The sequence below is a fragment of the Anomaloglossus baeobatrachus genome, chromosome 2 (genome assembly GCF_048569485.1).
Source record: "Anomaloglossus baeobatrachus isolate aAnoBae1 chromosome 2, aAnoBae1.hap1, whole genome shotgun sequence".
In the NCBI taxonomy this organism is placed as follows: Eukaryota; Metazoa; Chordata; class Amphibia; order Anura; family Aromobatidae; genus Anomaloglossus; species Anomaloglossus baeobatrachus.
In genome coordinates, this window is record NC_134354.1 from 43,872,150 (window position 1) to 43,894,571 (window position 22,422).

Below are 22,422 nucleotides of genomic sequence, written 5' to 3' on the forward strand. Positions count from 1 at the left end.
CAACCGCCTGGCCCACCCCCTGGTGTGAACATCAGCCCCTGGAGGAAGGCAACAAGGATTTTGGTTAGCTTTGATGTGCCTAACTGGGATGTAGGGTGTGTGGGTGCAATGACCTGTGACCCCTGGCTTGCCCAGGGCGTCACAAATTTGACTATGGTGGTGGCTTCTAGCCTAGTTCGGGGTCTGAGTACCCTGCCTGGTGCTCCGGTATCCAGTTGGCGGGCCACTACCCTGTCCCGGTCCCTTACAGTTCCACCGGTCGTATTCCCGGTCTCCTGCAGGCGGCCACTACAGTCTGCCTCCTTGCCAATGATGACTGGGCTCCAACCAAGCCACCGGAGTAGTCTTTGGCAGGCCTGAGCACAGGTCTGCTTCTGGACACAACCTCCCTCCTTCACTGTCCAAACTCCTCTCTCAATTCACTTGAACTTGACTACTTGGTTCCCGCCTCCAGGCCTGTGAACTCCCCTGGTGTGGACATGAAACCTGGAGGGTGGTGACAAGGCTTTTAGTTTGACTGATGTTACCTAACTGGGAAGGGGGGGTGTAGTGTTGTTGTGTCTACCTGGGACGGCCTGGATAGTCCAGGGCGTCACACCAGTACATCCCCAGGGCGTGAATACAGTGAGTAAAAACCATCAATCTGCCCGCTTTGTCTGGACTACTTCATTGCCATGCGCCTCCACGTTAACCCTTCACCAACCCCTGGGGATCTGCTTGCGGAGGGCTCCACCACCCACGCTGCCCCCATCCATCATCCCTGTGGGAATCTGCAGCAGCGGCCCTACTATCCCTGGCTGCAAACCGCGAGTGGCGTAGTCTGACTTTTTTTTTATTTTTCACTTAAAAGTAGTTGATGGTGCCCCTCGAGCCATGGACCGGCCCGATCCAAGCAGCCTGGCTGCCCCGGGGCGTGACATATGCATTCATATGGTTCCTGCTTTTATATGGACTATTTCTGCTTCTGAGGATTTCCTGGCACATGCCCTCTCTCCTGCTTCAGATCCCTTGTCTCTCCCACCCAGGGACTCCTGGTCTCACTTCCCCTGTAGAGAAGGGGCTTTCAGGTGCTTTCAACACCAAAACTGAGCCTTAGGCTCTGTACCTCCAGTAGTCTTCACACCTGGGATTTTCTGCGTGTAGCCCACCAGAAGTGGGCACGCCTGGCCTAGCACCCCAGGTTCTTATATCCTCAACCCCATTCTCACTCACTGACTTCCTAAAATGGCTGCTGCCTGCAGCCTCTGCTATCTCCACCCGCATTAACTATAGTAATCATCCAATCAAATACCGTATGTATGTAATATATATATATATTTACATACATGACAAATATATTTGCTCCAATATGACGTCATTACAGTGACAACCGTCACACTGGCCGCTCGGCACGCGTTGGCCGCTCAACCCTGTCCCCGGCACACATTGGGCATCTATACACCCCCCCCCCCCAGGACTACTACTCCACCTATTATACTCCTCTCCCCCCTGGACTACTCCTATTATACTTCTCTCTGAGGGGTGCGCAGCATGGGGGGATGAAGCACGATTGGGGGGTGCGCAGCATGGGGGATGGAGCATGAAGGGGATTGCGCAGCATGGGGGATGGAGCACAAAAAAAACACACACACACACACACCGCTCTTACAGCGCCCTACACAAATTTTTGGCAACTAGACACACATATATATATATATATATATATATATATATATATAATATATATATAATATATATATATATATATATATATATATATATATATATATATATAATCTCTCTCATACATTAACTACACAATAAATTCTAGAATACCCGATGCGTTAGAATTGGGCCACCATCTAGTAATACAATAACCCTAACCCACTAGTAGGTGGGAACACTACATTATAAAGCATCCTAGTACCTTTTATAAGGAAGTTCCTACTATCACATGAATATACATTCTTTGCACATACAATATATGGATTGCATTATATATTTGTAGGTGGTAATAATAATCTTTATTGCTATAGCTGCCTGGACCAATTGGCTAGAACCTTGAGATGCATTTGGGTGCCATAGAGTTTGATGTGGAGTTATGTTCTGAAGTTGTGGAGGGATTATGTGAATTTAGTTAAGCTAGGGAGTGTGATAGGCTGTCCTAAAGATGCATTTTTAGTGTGCATCTGAAGCTGAGTAACTTGTGATTCGTCCTAACTTCTTGGGGTAGAGCGTTCCAGAGGTTTGGTGCAGCTCGGAAGAAGTATTGGCTTTGGGAGTGGGAGGTTCAAATTAGTGTGGATGTTGGTCGAAAGTCATTTGCAGAGCATAGAGAACGGGTGGGTTGATAGAGAGGAGGGCTTGCTGCCTAGGGCTTATCATTGTGCCACAGAGAGGGAGACGTCCAGTTTAGGAAGGTTAGAAGACTGAGAGAAAAGAAGTTCAGTTTTGGAAAGGTTTAAGTTTCAGAGAGCAGACCTGATGCTGCAAACTGCAGTCACTAGTGTTTTGTAGTACAGCAGGGCTGAGCTCAGGGGATGAGCTGTATAGTTGTGTCATCAGCATAAAGATGGTACTGAAAGCCAAATCTACTGATGGTCATTCCAATTGGGGCAGTGTAGAGGGAGAAAAGAGGGCCAAGGACTGAACCTTGAGGGACCCAACAGTGTAAGGAAGAGAAGACTTGGAGCCAGCAAATGATACACTGAATGAGCGGCCAGAAAGATAGGAAGAGAACCAGGAAAGCACAGTGTCCTTTAGGCCGATAGAATGGAGCATAGAGAGGATATGGTGGTCAACAGTGTCGAAGGCGACAGAGGTCAAGAAGAATAAGCAGAGTGGTCACCGTTACGTTTTGCTGTCGCTAGGTCATTGGTCACTTTGACAAGGGCAGTTTCTGTTGAGTGTAAAGAACGGAAGCCAGACTGTAAAGGGTCTAGAAGAGTGAGTGGAAAGGTAGTGGGTGAGATGAGAGTAGACCAGGTGCTCCAAGAGTTTGGAGACTGGTCTGTAGCTGCTTGTGCAGGACAGATCAAGAGGTGTGTGTATGTGTGTATGTGTGTATGTGTATGTGTATGTCAAACACAAAACCCCCACAAACTCCAGGTATCAGAGGGGTGTCAAATCTACATGTACAGCCAGCACAAGGCACAGGAGAAGGACCAGGGAGGCAAAAGATAGATGTTTTTAATTCTTACTTTTTTGCTTTTTTACTATCTTGCAGGTTCTCTTGATGCCAATCCACATTGGGATTGAACCCTCTATGCAATACCCTTGATTTTACCATATTTACATCACTGTGGAAAATTTCACGCATATTGTATTGTTTATATCATGTATGTCATTGTTTGCTTTGCTTACCTCCTTTCAGTGGTGGCGCGCGTCCTCCGGCTCTCTGACAGCGGGCGTGGTTTGGAGCCGGGCCCGTCTGGTGAGCGCGTGGCGGTCATGGTGACGCGTCCCTTGGTCCTGCGCACATGCCGTACACAGCGGTGTCCCTGCTCCCTGCTATTCGCCCGAGCTCACTCGCCGGCGCATGCGCACTGACAAACCACCACAATCAACACATGATTCTTGGCACCTTTTCAATCCCTATATAGCTTGGCTCCTTCAGTGCACCCACACACCTCCTCTAGAAAAAGCGTCTGCGAAACGGCTGTTGGAGGCCGTCCTGCCTCCTTAGCCAGTCCCACTTATCACCAGGTAATGCAGCGGCTCCCTTCTATTGAAGTGCGGGGTGTTTCCCATTTACATTTGCACTTTCTCTGCTTTTTGGCTCATTGTTTCACTAGACCGGTACGGCCCCACAGCGATTCAGCAGATATTGTGCTACTTGTCTCTGGTTCTCACCCTGACATGCCCATATGTTTCTCTGAGGGGGCACTTGTTCCTATTCTTGCCTCCCTACAGGCATTTACGCACTTTTACACATACGTCCCTGTACATGTGCCCTCTTAGATTGAGCCGTTGCATTTCTATATTCCCTGGTGACATTTATACCAGTCACTGGTACATGTGTGGGCCCACTTTACCCACGCATGTCAATTTTAATACCTTCCTTGGGCCTGGTTCCGCCTGGCAACCACTCTAAACCCCCAACCTTTTACATAGGAAAATTCTTTTTCCGTACTCACACCACGGTTACCGCTCCAATTTTTGTCTTTTATCTTGTACTGTTCTTTAAATTATTAATAAAATTGCTTGTATTTTTGTACCACATTTACACTGCACCCACCGGGCGCTTCATCGCTGAGGACCTGCAACAGCTGTAAATGACCTAGCACCATGCCAAGCATCGGATGCAGCGGTGTAAAGCTGCCACCACTCAACTCTGGAGGAGATGTGAACTGTGCAGTGATGGATCACACTGCTCTATCTGCATCTGATGGAGTCTGGGTTTGGTGAATGTCAGGAGAATGCTACTTGACTGCATTGTGCCCGCTGTACAGTTTGGTAGAGAAGGAATAATACTATTGGTTTGTTCTTGGGTGGGCCTTAGTTTATTGAAATTAAGTCTTAAGGCACAAGACACTTTAAACAATTGTAGCTCCCAACTTTGTGTGAATAGTTTAGGAATGAAGGGCAGTGAGCCCCATAGGGGTGAATGGACCCCATGACGATCGGGAGGGTGCAAGGTTAGGAAGGGGTTAATTGGTTTACATGGGATAGGGGATATATGGGACTATAGGATTGGTAGAAGGGAGCTGTAAGGGGATTGGAGGGGAGCAAGGAAGGGGTGGGGGGTTGTGGGAGGAATAAGAGAGGGGGTGTACTGATTACCTCCCCTTTTGTCGCCGGAAAGTTGTGTCCCCAGGACGTATTGCTGCCTGCTGCCATGGCTGACCTTGCTGAGCTGCTGGAGATGGTGCGTGGGGCCTCCGAGGTCTTAGGTGTGGACGCTCTGCGGAAGCAGCTGGCGGCGGTCTGTGGGGCTGGAGCGGCGCTGCCTGCTGCTCCTGCGCCCGGGCCGCTGCTACGTGCTCGGCGGGCGCGACCGCCGGAGCGCTACTCCCCCAGCTGGAGGGGGAGAATGAGATCCAGGAGCCCCTGCGGGGACCCTCCGGGGCGGCGGAGCCCTTCAACTCACCAGGGGGAGCTGCCGGCTACCGGGAGGAATCCTCGTCGGAGATCCCGTGGGTCGGGGGTGGGCGGAGCCTCGGCAAGGCCCTCTTCCAGTCCGCGCCCTGCACAGCCCCAGACCGGAGCGGTGATAACGGCAGCCCCCAGTGATGTGCCGGCCGGGGGTGGCGCTTGGCATTCCAGACTGACGGAGGAGACTCCCTGCAGGCCGCAGGGGAGAGCTACAGGACGGAGGGCGGGAGCGGATGGGAGCGGCGATGTGGGGAGATCGGAGGAGGGGTACGGTGGCCCGCAGGCACGGATGAGATCTATAATCACGGTCCCCCCCCCCCCCCAGCGAGGATCGGGCTGGGGGGGTGTTCCCAGCGAGGGTCAAGTTCTGCACGGCCTTCCTGCAGTCGGCAGGGAGGGAGCCCACTGAGAGCGACAGGAGAAGTGGCAGCGCAGCAGTCTGTCATGAGTACAGCGAGGAGGGACGGCGGCAGGGCGCCACGGCGGGCAAAAAGGAAGAGGTCTAGCAGGAGTCGCCCGGACGAGCAGGATGCGGTGACCGTGGGGGTTGACGGCCGCCAGGTGCGTGCTGTCCCCTCGCTGGTCCCCCCCCCCCTGACGATTTCGGCAACTCGTCAGACTCCGGCGAGGAAGAAGGAGCAACGGCAGCGGCAGGTCGGACAGAGCGGCAGCAGGAAGATCGTGGCACGGCTGTTCCGGCGTCGGTTCAACGGCAGCCTGGTGAGCGGACTACAGAAATGTTTCATGCTGTGGGTAGCGCGGGCGGGGGCAGGGGTTCCGTCGCGGGAAGCGTTGCGCAGGGGGCGAGTGCGGTCGGACAGTCTGGTTTACTGGGCCCGGAGTTTTGGGGGCAGCTTTTGGGGGTGTTGTAGGGGTTGTCTGCGGAGCGGGTTAGTCGGATTGGGCCTGGGGCCCCGGTGGGGGCGTGGGTGGGCCCCACGGAGGTGGTGTAGACAGAGGCGCCGATGCGCGAGGTTGCGGCGCGGGACCCTACCTCGGCGGTAGGTACGGGACAGGCGGCTGGTGGGGAGGCTGACGTGGGTGCGAGTAAGGAGGCGGAAAAGGAAAAAGAAAAGGAGGATGAGGTTGTGCGTTTGGATGATAGGGCACGGAGTGAAATTTATGTGTGTTTTGAAGGTCAGTTAGGGGTTCATTTGAAAAAGGAGGTGAGGGAAAAGATTTGGAAAGGGGAGTACGTGGAAATTTTTTCCCTGCTTCCCTTGGAGAAGTTTAATTTGGATAAGGTGAAACCCAGTGATACAAAAAAGGAGAAAGAGGATGAAGAAAAACGGAGGTATAGGTTGATCCCGAGGACGTTTACTAACTGGCTACAGGCCTTTGCGATCTTAGCCAGCGTGATCGGGGAAAAGGAGCCGGAGCATTGTTCCGCCCTATTTGGTTATATGGACGCGATAGGGGAGGCGTATAGAGTATACGGCGGTTTAGGGTGGCTAAGATATGATGAGCAGTTCCGGCAACGGAAGGCTCTGCGGCCGGGTGTCCAGTGGGGCCACAAGGATATTTCTTTGTGGATGCGGTTAATGACGGCTCCGGCTCAGCCCTTTCGAGGGGGTGCCGGGAGCGCGGGTGCGAGCGGCGGGTCCTCGGCTGGACAGAAAAAAGGGGCTTGTTGGCAATATAACGAGGGACAGTGTAAGTTCGGGGCCTCTTGTCGGTTCAAACATGAGTGTTCCGGATGTGGAGGGTCCCACCCTTTGGCCAGGTGCTTCAAGAAAGGGAAAGGAAAGGCGGGGGAGGGGTCTGGAAAAAGGGAGGACGCCAGTAAGGGTAGAGGCGATGCTTCCCTATTTAAATGGATACCCGGATGTTCGGGCGGCGGAGTTGTTGGCACGTGGTTTTACGGAGGGCTTTCTGATTCCGTTTGAATCTGAGGCGCCAGTGTTTCGCCCGGGAAACTTGAGGTCCGCAAAAGAACATCCAGCGGTGGTGAAGGAAAAGCTGCAGAAGGAGGTGGAGTTGGGGAGGATGGCGGGCCCATTCCAGGACCCGCCATTCTCCAATTTACGGATTTCCCCCCTTGGGGTGGTACCTAAGAAGGAGCCGAACAAATTTTGGCTCATTCATCATTTCACTGACACTATGGTTTGGTGAGGGCTGGCAGTAAGGACCTGACTGACAATTATTATGTCCCCTGAGGAGTCTGAGTGACGAAACGCGTCGGGTCGCCGGGATGTCATCAGGGTCAGCATAGGGGTCCAGTTTGAAACCTAGCTGTGGTCCGTCCTTGTTAGGACGGGAGTTTGGGGCAGCAGTTTTTATTATTTTGTATCTGAGAGTTGGCAGGGCCAGTGTATGGCGAACGACTCCACTGCTCAGGATCAAGAAACTGCATGGCCTCCCATGGAAAGGGATTGGGTGAGACCATTCCTTTTGTAATACCTAAAGGTCTACTGCATATTTGTGCACATGTATGACTGACCGCTGTCAGCTAATTAAGTGCATAATGTTTTCTTTTTTAGGTATTATTTCTTTTGTTGTGTTTTTTGTCAATTGGACCATTGTCCTTTGCTCACAGCAACACCATTCTTTTGTTTTGTTTTGTTCTGTTTTTTTCTTGTGTTTGTTCTTTATTAGTGGCCATCACTAGACGGGACCCTGTGTGGGTGTGTCCCCATCTGGCTAAATCTAAGTGGCCATGGTGTGATCACTTCTGAGAGTGATGGCTTTTTGAACCTTACGTGTATGCATTAGAGTAATTAACGTTGCTCTTTTTAAGGTTATTAATAAAGGTGTATTTTAATGCTATTTTGCACACTAATATTTGGGATTGCTGATTATCCTCATTCATCATTTATCGTATCCGGCGGGATTGTCGGTGAATGATGGGATATCACCAGAGTTGTCGGCGGTATGTTATGTATCGTTCGATAGGGCCTTGGAGCTGGTAAGGGTTGCAGGGCGGGGGGCCCTGATGGCAAAGGCGGATGTGGAAGCAGCTTTTCGTTTACTCCCGGTGCATCCAGAGAGCCTTCATCTCTTAGGGTGCATATGGGATGGTGATTACTATGTGGATCGCTGCCTGCCGATGGGCTGTTCCATTTCGTGTGCTTATTTTGAGGCATTCAGAACTTTTGTGGAATGGGTAGTCAAGGATGTGGCAGGAGTCCATTCAGTGATTCACTATTTGGATGACTTCTTTTGCGTGGGTCCGGCGGGCTCTTCGGTTTGCTCCTTGTTGTTGTTTACGTTAGAGCGGATCGCGCGGAGCCTGGGTATTCCGTTGGCAAAAGAAAAAACAGAAGGGCCGGTGACGGCTTTATGTTTCTTAGGTATCGAAATTGATACACTGGCAATGGAATGCCGGTTGCCGGAGGGGAAGCTTCTGGATTTGAAGGCATCTGTGCGGTTTTTGTCTCAGGCCAAGAAGGTGCGGTTGCGGGATTTGCAGTCAGTGCTCGGGAAATTGAATTTCGCTTGTCGCATTGTCGCGGGCGGGGAGGAGGGTGTCAGCACACCGCGCTCACCCCTTCTGCTCGGGTCCGGCGGCCGCTGCTCAGTGGTGGCTAGAGCTGTATGCCGGATCCCGGGGGTTCTCGAGCGGCACTCCTCGCCCGTGAGTGAAAGGGGTTGGTTGGGTGTGGGGATTGTTTATAGTCCGTGACGCCACCCACGGTTGTGGTGATTTCACCACCGCTGCTCAATACGGGGGTCCCGGGGATGGTGATGCGGAGCAGCCAGGTGTTGTGTTGCCCCTCCGTGGGTAGGGGTTGGTGATCCCGGTGACGGTTTGGGAGGTGCAGGGCCTGGTGGGCGCAGGGACGCGGGGGCAGCGCTGTGCCTTGCGGCACTGTGGTACTCACTCAGCCTGAGACGATGACACAGTTTGTACGGTAAACCAAACGGCTGGTAAGACGGTCCCACGGACGGCTGCACTTGCTCTCCCAGTAGGTGACGGTGATGTCCCTCTTCCTTGCACCTTGTGTACTTGTTGGTTGCGATGGGTCCCCACCGGTAACCCGCTCCCCGGCTTCAAGCTGGGCCGGAGGAGCTCTACTCTTTGCCCGCAGGCGCTGGCCCTCAGAAACTGGTGCCCTGGCGGCCCTTCACTCGGGTCTTGGTTGTTGGGGGATCTACGTCCCCTTCACTGACGGATTCGGCAATTTACGGCGACTCCAAGCCTTGCCGGGGTCCGAGATGCCCCTGCCCTGGTGCTGACTGTCCTTCGGAACACTGCTCCAGACCACCGGGCACACAGCCTACGGGGTCCTTCCAGGAACTTCCAAACGGTCCCCCTCCAGACAGTCACCGCCGTTGCTGACCTTGCTGACCTGCCCTGCACTTAGCTGGACTCTTCAGGCTTTTCTCCCTCTCTGTCACCACTCTTGCTTTCCTCCTTTACCACTTTACTTTTCTTACTGTCACTTGCTGTTTACTTTAGCCCAGCCTGGGCTACTCCTCCACTCCTTCCACTTCCTCCTCCCTGACTGTTCTGCCTGGTTTCTCCCGCCTCCAGAACTGTGATCTCCTTGGTGGGCGGAGCCAACCGCCTGGCCCGCCCCCTGGTGTGAATCATCAGCCTCTGGAGGAAGGCAACAAGGATTTTTGGTTCAGCTTTGATGTGCCTACCTGGGATGTAGGGTGTGGTGGTGTGTGACCTGTGTCCCCTGGCTTGCCCAGGGCGACACAGCATTATGCCGATGGGGGCGGATATTTAATAGGAGACTGGCGGGCGCAACCGCGGGGGAAAAAAGCTCCAAATCACTTTGTCAGAGTGACAAAAATGATGAAAGGGGATTTGTTGGTTTGGGAGGAGTTCTTGGACCGGTACAACGGTCGGACCCTTTGGATGAGCGAGGCATTGTCCAATAGCCAACTGGAATTGTACACTGATGCGGCTGGGGCGACAGGTTTTGGAGCAATTTTTCAGACGCGCTGGTGTGTGGGAAAGTGGCCACGGCTTTGGGTGGAAGCAGGTTTGGTAAGGAATTTGGCGCTGCTGGAATTGTTTCCCATTATTGTAGCGGTGGAGTTGTGGGGCCCTGTTTTTTCTGGACGAAGGGTTTGCATGCATTGTGACAACATGGCGGTGGTGCATTCTATCAACGCACTGTCGGCAAAATCCCCGCCAGTTGTGGGGTATTTAAGGCATCTGGTGTTGCGTTGCTTGGAGTTAAACATTTGCGTGGTGGCTCGGCATGTGCCTGGGATTCGAAACGAGGTGGCTGATGCGCAATCACGGTTTCAGTTTTGCAGGTTCAGGAAGCTGGTGCCGGAAGCTGACGCGGATGGAGAACCTTGCCCGAACTGGCTGTGGGACCTGGCATCGGTATAGCATTTGAGGGAATTCGGAGATCGGTGTCTGAGGCTACTTGGTGCCGATATCAGGCGGTGTGGAAGGAATGGGCAGAGTTGGAAAGTAGGGATTTCATGGAGTCGGGTTACAAGGGTCGAGTGTTGGGTGTACTGATGTTAATTAGTGGGGACTTTTTGGAAGGTCGGTCCATTTCGGTGATTGGTTGCAAGTTGGCGGCGTTGGCCTTTTTGTTCCAGATGCAGGGGGTTCGGGACGCGACTAAGGATTTTCTGGTGCGGCAGGCGATGAAGGGTTTTCGAAAAGGGGCTCAGTCGCGTGACAGTAGGCGGCCGGTGTCATTGCCATTGTTGGTACGTTTAGTGGGGATTTTGGGGGAGTTGTGTTCGTCTCCTTATGAGCGGGTTTTGTTTTCGGTAGCTTTTGTATTGGCGTTTTTTGGGGCCTTTCGCATTGGTGAATTGGTCAGCCCGACTAAGCAAGCGATGGGTGGTTTGCTGTTGGAGGATGTAATGCTGGGGGAGGATAGAGTGGAATGTCGGCTTCGCTTTTCGAAGACGGATCAGAGGGGCCGGGGGCGCTTAGTAGTGTTGTTCGCTTTACCGGGGCACCAGTTGTGCCCAGTGGTACAAGTGTCAGAGTTTTTAAGGGTGCGCGGCGGTTACCCTGGCGTTTTTCTTAGACATGCGGACGGATTGGCTTTGTCGCGTTACCAATTCAATGCGGTGCTGAAGATGGCTTTAGCAAGGGTGGGGGAGGAGCCACGTGAGTACAGGTCTCACTCCTTCCGGATTGGGGCGGCAACGGAAGCCGCCAGGTGGGGTTTGAGTGAGGATTGTATCCGGCGGATTGGGAGGTGGGAGTCTTCCAGGTTTCGCTTGTACATTAGGCCTCACTTGGTCAGGTGATGGTCAGGGGTGGGGGATTCATGGTTTGTGTTTGATGCTGGTTTGTGGTAATTTTCTTGTTCTGTTGCTGTTTTTATTCGTGGTCTTTGTATTTTGTAGGTCCATGCCTTGTGTGGATCCTCGGGCACTCCTATGTGTATTGGGGAGCGTTGCGAGCGGATGTGCGTCGTGACGGTCGGCAGCTTGGAGTGTCGGTGTCGGAAGCTCGAGTAAAGTGGCTCGGAATTCGGGGCATGACCTGGGGTAGAGTGCGCCCAGAGGTGGCTTATTATAGCCGTATGGATCGTGACCCTGATGTGTTAATTTTGCACGTGGGTGGGAACGATTTGGGAGTAAGGTCGGCGAGGGAATTGAAAAGGGACATAAAGCTGGACCTGTTACATTTGTGGAGGGCGTTCCCGGGCATAGTTATTGTTTGGTCGGACATCATAGCTCGGACGCAGTGGCGTTTTGGTAGGTCGGTGGACCGTATTAATAGGGCTCGGAGCAAGCTGAACCGGGCAATTAGCAGGTTTGTGGCGAGAAATGGTGGGTTGGTGGTGCGGCATAGAGAATTGGAGGAGTCCACGGAGCAGTATCTAAGGAGAGATGGGGTTCATCTGACCGATGTGGGTCTGGATTTATGGATGTTGGGTTTGAGGGATGGCCTGGAGCAAGCACTAGGGGTGTGGGGGGCCCGGGCCAAGTAAGGGTGTCACTTGGCCGGTCTGTGGCGGGGTGATAGGTCCGTCTGAGAGGTTGGGAGTACCGACAGTCGGTCTTTGGTACGAAGTCGCTCAAGGTGAGTGGCTTCGGAGTGGATGGGAACTTGTGGGCGGAGGTCCCGCAGGTTCTGGGTAGGGGTAATTAACGATGGAACGTTGTTACCCCTCACCTTGGGCCGGGTGGTCACGGCCGAGGTGGTCCTCTGGGCCGGTTTGGAGGTTACGGCCGGGGGGTTAGGAATGATGGTTGGCCTCTCGGACGGATCTATCGGGGTTTCTGGTTATACGGGTATATATGTATAAGGTTAAGTTTAACAATTGAGTGGCATGTTGGGCCACGAATTTTTGGTATACATATATACGGTAAATAAAACTGTGGCCATTCCTGCAATAAAGTCGTGGTTCTCGTCTTTATTTAGGTAGATATGGTACGGGGGTGTTTAGCATGGTAACCTGCTTATCCCTTTATAGATGCGTCAAGAAGGGCAGTGAGCCCCATAGGGGTGAATGGACCCCATGACGATCGGGAGGGTGCAAGGTTAGGAAGGGGTTAATTGGTTTACATGGGATAGGGGATATATGGGACTATAGGATTGGTAGAAGGGAGCTGTAAGGGGATTGGAGGGGAGCAAGGAAGGGGTGGGGGGTTGTGGGAGGTATAAGAGAGGGGGTGTACTGATTACCTCCCCTTTTGTCACCGGAAAGTTGTGTCCCACCCGCCCGCCCTGATATATTTATATGTATGTTTATATATAAAAAAAAAAAAAAATAGTGAAAAGGTGTTGGTTTTTAAAAAAAAAAACATAAAAAAAAAAAAAAAAAAAAGAGGAAGAAAGGAGAATACAAGGTTGATTTGCCAATTTGTTGTTGTCACAGCGGGGTGATAGGTCCATCTGAGAGGTTGGGAGTACCGACAGTCGGTCTTTGGTACGAAGTCGCTCAAGGGGAGTGGCTTCGGAGTGGATGGGAACTTGTGGGCGGAGGTCCTGCAGGTTCTGGGTAGGGGTAATTAACGATGGAACGTTGTTACCCCTCACCTTGGGCCGGGTGGTCACGGCCGAGGTGGTCCTCTGGGCCGGTTTGGAGGTTACGGCCGGGGGGTTAGGAATGATGGTTGGCCTCTCGGACGGATCTATCGGTGTTTCTGGTTATACGGGTATATATGTATAAGGTTAAGTTTAACAATTGAGTGGCATGTTGGGCCACGAGTTTTTGGTATACATATATACGGTAAATAAAACTGTGGCCATTCCTGCAATAAAGTCGTGGTTCTCGTCTTTATTTAGGTAGATATGGTACGGGGGTGTTTTGCATGGTAACCTGCTTATCCCTTATAGATGCGTCAAGACCCTTTTCTGTTCCCTATGATTGCCCAGTTCAGAAAGTCCATATAGGAATGATTCATGGAGTTTGGTGTGGAAGAACCGGACCGGCCATACAGAGCCTGGACCTCAACCTCACCTAACACCTTTTGGGATGAACTAGAATGGGGGTTGAGAGCCCTCATCCAACATTGGTGTCCAACCTCACAAATGGTCCTCTGGATGAATGGGCAAAAATTTCCAGACACCTCCCAAATCTTGTAGAAGAGTGGAAGGTGTTCTAGCTGTAATGACCAAATTCATATTAAGGACGTTTTAAAAGCTCCTGTAGGTGTGGGGAGCATATAGTGTATCTGTGCCAAAGATGTCCATAGTCTTGGTCATGACAACGCTCCCAGTGAAAAGTGGTCAATTGTGAATCTGTGTCGCCCCCCCCCCCCCACCCCCCTGCGTCAGCAGCCGGGCTGCTCGGATCCTGATCCGCAGTGACTTGAGAGGCCTCCGGGGAAAGGGGGGGGTCGTACGGCTCCTCAACCCCCCCCTTGGTTTATGTACAGTGGATGGTGTGGAATGTTTGTGACGTCACCTGTTGTGCATGGTAAGGTGGAGTACCCGGTGGCGATGGTGTGGGCAGCTAGGTGTTTAACCCCTCCATGGGTAGGGGGAATGCCCTGGGGACTCGGTGATGGTGACGGCGGTGTGCTGTTGGGATGGTAAGGGTCACTTGCGTACTCAGTCCAATAATGCTGACACTGACAACTTTAGTAAACCAAAGTTGTGGACACCGCTGCCGATGAGAGGGAGCATGCCAGGGTCCTGTGCCCGTTGATGTTGCCTGTTGGCCTGTGACCTTTTCCCGTGGCACCGTCTTCTAGTTAGTCCCTTTTTAGTCTGAAACTAATCGGGTCCCGCTCCCCAGTGTGGTTAACTTGGTGAGGGTAACTTGCTCTCAGGGTTCATGCTTGGAATTTTCTGGACCGTGTAGTGGGAAGTCCTATCCCTCTCGTTACGCTAGTACCCTGATTTTTGGAGCGGGTGGAGAACGGATCTTGAAGGCTCCGTCCACATCGGGTAAATTGTCAGGACGCTTGCAGCTACACCCTGACAGTGTCCACGTACCCAATCGTGCCCTGGCCCCTGCCCAGTGATGGCACAAGGCCGCTGGCTGTCCTCCGACAGTCCGTGCCCCTTGTCACGATCCCCCTGCGACTGGGGTCCAGCTCCTACCAGACCAACGTCTGCCACCTAGTAGTTCACGGAGCCCAGCTCCTGACCTCTCCTCTTGAGTCACTGCTTAACTATCTCCTGACCCACCCCCCCCTTTCCTTCCCAAGTGGGTGACCCTATTCCACTCAGGCCGTCCACTGGTGTGTGGTGGGTGTGGTGCAGTGTTCCTAGGATTTTGATTTGCTTGTTCTTGGCAACACCAAAGGTGAGGGACCTGTAACAGAGGAGGTGGATATTGCACAGAAGGGCAGATTGCACAGTACCCTGTGACGTCCTGATGGGCCAGGGCGTTGCACATCAATCAGGAAAAAAAATATAAACTAGACAAGTAACAATGAGAATATTTTGTTTTTGGTTTTTACAGATGAATCCTCTGCAGAGAAGGCTTTCCCTCTGTCATTTCCAGACCTAGACCAACAACTTCAGGTACGTTTTTACTAACTACATCTTTAAGGAAGAACCGTGCTGCCTATTCTATTGCTGGCTCTGAAAACGGACTACACTTCTGTCCTGATTTGTAATTCTATCAAGTGCCTTATATTTGTCTCCTGAAACCCCTTATAACGATAGTGATTTTTTTTTTCCAATCATTCGGTATCCCAGATGGCTGCTGTAGTGGCATACGGAGTAATGGTTAGTAAGAACCACTCCTGAAGATCTGGTGCGGACATATCCCTGCACTACCCATGCAACTGACTCAGCCATCTTGGACCTGAAGACTGAAAGGGCAGCAAGAAGCAAATAGAGGCGCCATTTAAGAGTGTCTATACAGTACTTGGCAAATGTATAATCTCTTTTCGGTCTCAAAGTGAAGCATGCACGGCCAATCAATAGACTAAGCAGCAGTTTTAGGGAATGTTGTAATCTCAGGGGATGGACACTCATTTGTGGCATAACCCATTGATCTGATGTACAAGTATCTTTTTAACTACTCCATTTGTGTATTGTGATTAAGTGTATAGGATACTATTTCAATCTTTAACTTTTTGGGTAGATTTGCATTAATGGGAACCTGACAGCTGATATATGGTGCCAGATCCATTCCGCAGCGTTTCAGAAAAAAACTTCCTTTAAAACCGCTAGGAACCGAGCCACACAGACTAGTCTGACAGGCGGGTCCTTGGTGGCTTCTCCCTGCCTTCTCACCTTGAGTGACCAGTCTGTCTGCTTTTATGTAAAAGACACGTCCCACTGAGGTGAAGAGCATCTGAAGCGCCCACGGGGTGGGAGGTTACCCATGACCGGGCCATGGTTCTTCTCCTGGGATGCCACGGTGGCCTTGCCCGGTTCCATGACCCAGGGTGTCAATAAAAAGTCTGGGGATGATGGGGGTAGTTGTTTGTGACAGCACCTGTGGTGCGCGGCCAGTATTAGCCGCTGCTGGGGTAGATGACAATTTTTGTGACACCTGGTTACCGCAGGGGCGTCAAAATACCCGTAATGGAAAGACCAAAAAAGGGGTTGAAACATTGCTTCCATGGCAGAATATAGGAGCTGATTTTGATGGTTTTCACCTCAGTGGGACGCCATTTCTTTACCTTTTTGGTTTTTCCAAGTGGACTCTCTTCCTGGGCTTGATGCCCTTTTTTTCTTTTTCAAAGGTCTAGATTGAGGTGCTGCAAACCACCCTTGTTTCTTAGGTCTGTCTGACTAGTCTACACCAGCTCGATTCCCCGCAGAATTGAAAACCTTCTTTTTCTCAAACGCTGCGGCATTTCAGAATCAAATATACCTGGCTGAAATCATTCACTGTCTGAACATGGCTTGGGCACCATGTATCAGCTGTCAGGTTCCTCTTAATAGCCCTATGTGAATGTTGTGATCTCTTATGGGGGCTACAGGGAAAACTGTTCTCCTTGCGGAGACTGACAAACTACAGTAATCTGGCTGTCAGTGGTGAGGATTCTTATAGCTGCAATGCTCCTCTGGGAAATATTTAATAGTTTCTTCAGGGAGGAAGGAGACTAACTCTAGTGCCACCTATTGGAAGTAGCTATCCTAAAAGTCAATTGGCTCTTTAACCCTATAACGCATACCTGGGGCCTCGCAGTCCTGTTAGGTTACTTGTAGAAATCTATGGTTGCGCATTGTAGGGTTAACAAGCCTTTCTAAGGAGTTATGCCAGATCAGAACCTCAATTTGCAGGCAGTGTTTTGGGATGATTGTCCCTTGTCAGTGCAAAGTATGAGATCTGATCTGGCTATATGAGAAGCACTAGAGGGGTTTACAGGGAAACTGTTCTTGCGGAGACTGACAAACCAATCTCCTTCCTCCCTGAAGAGACAATTTTAAATTATCGTTTATGAAAGTGAGATGTATGGTATTGGTGCTGGGCTGCTTGATTATGTACCGGTCAACTTTCATGTATTGATGATCTTTACACCTTCAGCCTCTTCCACCATGTAACACGTCCAAGGAGTCCATGCAGTTGTTCAAGCAGCACTGTAAAATTGCAGAGGAATACCACCAAGTGAAGAGGGAGATCACACTTCTGGAGGAAAGGAAGTAAGTTCTACTGATAGAGTAAGAAGAAAATTACTAAGTGACCAGAAGTAGCCCTCATACGTGTTTCTGAAATTGAGAAGCTCCAAAAACTTTGGAAGAGGATACCATTGGTGCTGTACTATGAGATTGAAATGCCCACAAATTTCTAAACTTCAGGTGGTCGGAAAAACCTATGAAATCCTTGATTTCCTAATTTAAGTTATACGTAACAGTGAATTTCCAATATGAGTCTTGATACCCAATGACCGAAAAATGCAGGGTAACCGATGGTGCTGCTGACTTAAAGGGAACCTAACGCAAGCAACATAAAGGAGCCATAATGGTGATATAGAGTTGAAACCAGAAGTTTCCCTCCGCTCTCTATAAAGACACATCTGCAGGTTTTTCTCACTATCTAACATGAAATCAGAATAAACATTCCCTTTTTACGTCAATTTGGAACCAAAATTATTTATATTTGCCAAATGCAGAATAATTGGAATGTTTTAATATATATATATATATATATATATATATATATATATATATATATATATATATATATATATATATATATATATATATATATATATATATATATATATATATATATATATATATATATATATATATATATAAAAATAAATGTATAAAAATATAATATAATAAAATATAATATTATATTATAATTTATTTAACATGTTAGAATACAACATAGATGGGTAGGGAACCATCATGACACTTTCTTACAAATTATGACATTGTGGATTCAGAAAAAACTTTGTATATTAACAACCCTTTAACACTGTCAGGTGGTTTCAGGAATAAAGAAAAGGGGATGCAAGAACAAGAAGGTGGAAGGGGATGGTGGGGGGGAATTATGAGGAAGAATATAGGTGTATAATATGTGAGAGTAAGGTAAGAAAGGGGGAGGAACAGGAGCAAAGACAAGGTAAAAAAACAATAAAACCTGCTAAGTTTTTTTTTTTTTTTTTTGTTTTTTTTTTATATATATCGAAATGAGACTTCTTATTGCATGCTGATCAGACGCAACTTTTCAACTAACTTCTTAGTATGATAACGATGCATTTAGCCAAACCTCCCAGTCATTTAATCGTTTCCATGTTTGATTTTTGACAGGCATTTTTATTACGTTACCCAAAGTTAAAAGTTTACATACACTAATAGTGCTAAGCCTTTAAATAATATGGGACAGCCCATATGATGTCATGTATTTGGAAGCTTCTGATAGGTTTATTGGCAACATTTGCGTTAGAGACACATCTGTAGATGTATCTTAATGCACACCTGAAACACTGTTTTGTTTTTTTTGTGTGTAAAAAGCATGGGTAAAGTCAAAAGAAATCAGCTAAGATCTCAGGAAGAGAATTGTGGACTTGCACAAGTCTGGTTCATCCTTGGGTGTAACTTCCAGATACCTGAAGGTGCCTTGTTCATCTTTACAAACAATTATATGCAAGTACAAACAAGATGGGAATGTCCAGCCATCATAAAACATGCATGTGTCTTTTTAGATAGTGTATGTATATGTCTGGTTTCAACTGTATATATGGCTTTTTTTTTTTTCTTAGAAATTTAAGATTATATTTTAATATTTATTGTTACATTTTTATGCCAATGAGACTCAAGTGCTTCCGGGTGGAGAATGGTCTAACAGCGCTGCTGCCTCTCTTCACTAGTTACCACCAAGTATTGACAGGTCAGTGTTCTTTCAGTGACCGGTCTCTCCTGCCCAAGATCTAGTGCAAGCGCTGTCTTTTAAGATCCCGGTAAAGTCGTCAGGGTCTGGCACCACCTGTATAGCGTGCAGATGACACCAGACGCTGATCACCTTCACTCCAGCTACACGTTACCGCACCGGTTGTCCTGGTGAAGAAGTCGGTTAGTTTCTGGTACAAATCGCAAATATAACCTCAGACACTGACTGATTTGTCAAGACCATACTGTGAATGCACCACCCTTTGGAATGACCATGCTTATACTAGATCTCAAGACACTAAAAGACGTATGACTTGTCAAAGACTTGAGACTGACAATAGGTGAGAAATATGGAGGCAATTCAGCAGAGTTGTGAGGGCGGTGCCCACCCTGTTGCACTTGCAGCTCATTTGTATAACAGGCTGATTTATAGAAACTTCCTTTAAAGCAGGGGTCTGAAACTCTGCTGGGTGTATGGGCCGCACAGAGGAAAAAAAAATATTTGGGGGGCCGCATTCTTTGCAGGACAAAGTGACATTTTTATTTGTACCATATATAATATATAATTTTTTTTTTTTTTTTTTTTACACCACTTGGGATCACTGATTTTCAACATTTTCACTTGTTTGTGCACATTATTTGTTTAAATGTAAAAAAAAAATAATTTTGTTTATATTTTATTCCTTTCTTGTAACTAATAGTCTTACAATTAGCACTAAATAGAAATTTTGACCAACATCTATCAGTAATGTTCCCCATATTTTTGTAACGTGCTCATCCTTGTTGCCCTGTAGTATTGTGCCACATCCTAGTCCCCATCCCACAGTAATGTCCCCATCTTATCGTAATGCTCCCCATCTTGTAGTAATGTTCCCCATCCTTGTCCCCTTGTAGCAATGTCCCCATTCTATAGTACTGTCCCATACTATAGTAATGTCCCCATTCTATAGTAATGTGCCCATCTTATAGTAATGTGCCAACCTTGTCCCTATCCTATAATGTCCCCAGCATTATCCCTATTCTATAGTAATGTTTCCCATCCTTGTCCCCTTGTAGTAATGTCCCTATCCTGTAGTACTGTGCCCATCCTAGTCCCCATCCTGTAGTAATGTGCTCACCTTGTCCCCATCCAATAGTATTGTGCCTATCCTTGTAATGTCCCCATCCTATAGAAATGTCCCCAGCCTTATCCCCATCCCATAGTAATGTGCGCACTTTTTCCCTATCCTGTAATAATGGAGGAGGGGGGGGGGCAGTGGCTATAACTTACCAATCGCTCCCATCAGCTTTCACAGACGCCGGAGTGAGGCTGAGGGGAGTGGTCTCCGGCCCAAAATCCAGTGATTGGACAGATCGGTCACAAGGCCGGTCTATCATCAGAGCTGGGGGCTGGTGAAGCAGAGGTCACCCAGCTCCAGCCAATGATCGGTGCTATAGCTGCACTGACCATGGCTGGATTTTAATGTTTTAGCCATTTTCAATGGTTGAAACATTACAGTGGCTGTGATTGGCTGAGCGGCGTTCGTCAGCCAATCACAGCCTCCGTAGGTCCGGGGAGGAGACACCACCCCTTATGAGGTCAGGCAGAGATCCCCTCCTCCCCAAATCGAAGGTATTTGCAAAGCGATCGCACTCACCGGGGCTGCGATTTCACCATGACGTACTGGGTATGTCATGGGTCCTTAAGTACCATGTCACCAGTACCCAGGACGTCATAGGTCAGTAAGGGGTTAATGTGCCGTCCTTCACATCCACACAAAAATAAAACAAAACACGATTCTTCTCACCTGTCCCGCGCTCCCTCCGCTGCCAAATCTCTGCTTCGTGCGGCCCCCAGGCCCGTGCCCCTGTTCACTATCTCGGCAGGTGCAGTGTCACTCTCCGCGATTTATGTCAATGATTGTGTTGCCGGCGCGAGAGCACAGCGACAACAAACATTCATCTGACAAAGCGCAGACAGTGGTTGCAGCCCCTGCACCGGCCGTGATGGTGAACAGGGGCACGGGCCTGGGGGCCGCACGAAGCAGCCTGAGGGGCCGCATGCGGCCCGCGTGTTGGAGACCCCTGCTTTAAAGGGAATCTATCATGTAAAAACGCTATTAACCTGCAGATATGGGGTTATTATTATGGTTAATAAAATGAACACTCAGCTACTGGGAGGAAATTAACTTTTTCTCCCAGCAACCTCTGGCTTTCAGTCATAGAGGAGTGGCTTCAGTCCCTGCTAAGTACCTAGTGAGCAGCGGCTGTAACCACGGCCCTGGCACTGACTGACAGCATTTTATCAGTACAGAGTTAGCTTTCAGTCAGTGTTGGAGCCTAGTTACAGCTCCCTGTATACTGAGCAGTGAAAGAAGCCACACCTCTGACTGAAAGCCGGAGGCTGCTGGGAGGAATAAAGTTAATTTCCTTCCCTCGGTGGAGCTCTCATTATGGTGGCCACATGTATTTAAAACACTATAATCTGCAAGTTACTTTTTTTTTTTTTTTTACATAACATGGTCCCTTTTTAAAATTCACCCTAAATCCAAAAGGGACCTCACTTACCAAAAAGTTGGTAAACCAATTTTTTTTAATTTTTTTTTTTTTTTCTCATTTCTTTGTTTTCCTTTTTCCTAGAAAAGAATTGATGGCCCGGCTCGATCAGTTTGAGAACTCGGATGTCGCTCATTTAGAGCAAGAATATGAGGACCTCAGTAAAGAGAATCAGAGCCTCAGCCTGGCTCATTCCCGATGTAAAGAGCAACTAGAAAAGCTGAGGGGACAGTACCAGAAACGGCAGGGATCATCCTAACGGCAAATGACGACGAGCAACCACCCCCCGTACAAAGTGATCAACACGTCAGCACTTTTATTGTAAAACATTTAGGATATTGTGATAGTAGACGCCACATTTCCAAAGAGATCTGGTGGTGACACGCCGGCCACGATGACGCTTAAAGGGAAACTTCCACTTGTACAGGTTCTAAAAAATTAAATAAGTAGATGATGTGATGGCTCTAAACAAGGATGTAATATGGCGCCGAAAAGTGCCCCAGGGGGCTAAATTAGCTATTCCCCATGCCCTGTAGGGAATCTGTCCTGGTGACAGCAGCTCTCCGTTAGCAAGGTGCAAATGTGTAAAAAAAAAAAATCAGTGAAATATCCCAATTTACAAGAGGTTGTGTTTTTTTTGTTTTTTTTGTTTTGTTTTTCTTGTTCCATAGGGTTTTTTTTTTATTTAATTTTTTCAACAAATAAATCTAAAATACTAATATAATAAATACTAATGTCATAGCATATAATTAGTAATACAAAAGGATTGATATGGGCCTGGGAGTGAAAAAAAGGCATTAATACAGTATACACTAAAAAGGGTCAGAAGGAAATGCTACACAAAGGAAATAAAAAGGTAATTATGACAAAAATGAGGTGGATGGGTGGGATTCCCAAAATGGAGGTAGATGGGTGGATTACAGCATATGGGGGTAGATGGGTGAGATTCAGGAAAATGGGGGTAGATGGGTGGGATTCAGGAACATGGGGTAGATGGGTGAGATTCAGGAAAATGGGGGTAGCTGGGTGAGATTCAGGAAAATGGGGTAGATGGGTGGGAGTCAGGAAAATGGGGGTAGATGGGTGGGAGTCAGGAAAATGGGGGTAGATGGGTGGGAGTCAGGAAAATGGGGGTAGATGGGTGGGAGTCAGGAAAATGGGGGTAGATGGGTGGGAGT

At 49.0% G+C, this 22,422-nt stretch overlaps 1 protein-coding gene across 1 annotated transcript in view; it reads left to right on the plus strand.

The window, feature by feature from the left end:
• The window catches only part of MAP3K7CL (MAP3K7 C-terminal like), a 104,433-nt gene extending 82,234 nt beyond the window's left edge, over positions 1-22,199 (plus strand). Inside the window, exons 3-5 of the mRNA XM_075332980.1 lie at positions 14,871-14,926; positions 16,890-17,011; positions 21,329-22,199. Of these exons, the coding sequence (XP_075189095.1) occupies positions 14,871-14,926; positions 16,890-17,011; positions 21,329-21,503 (353 nt within the window). The 3' untranslated portion in view covers positions 21,504-22,199. The remainder of the gene's footprint in view (positions 1-14,870; positions 14,927-16,889; positions 17,012-21,328) is intronic.
• Positions 22,200-22,422: the final 223 nt, after the last annotated feature.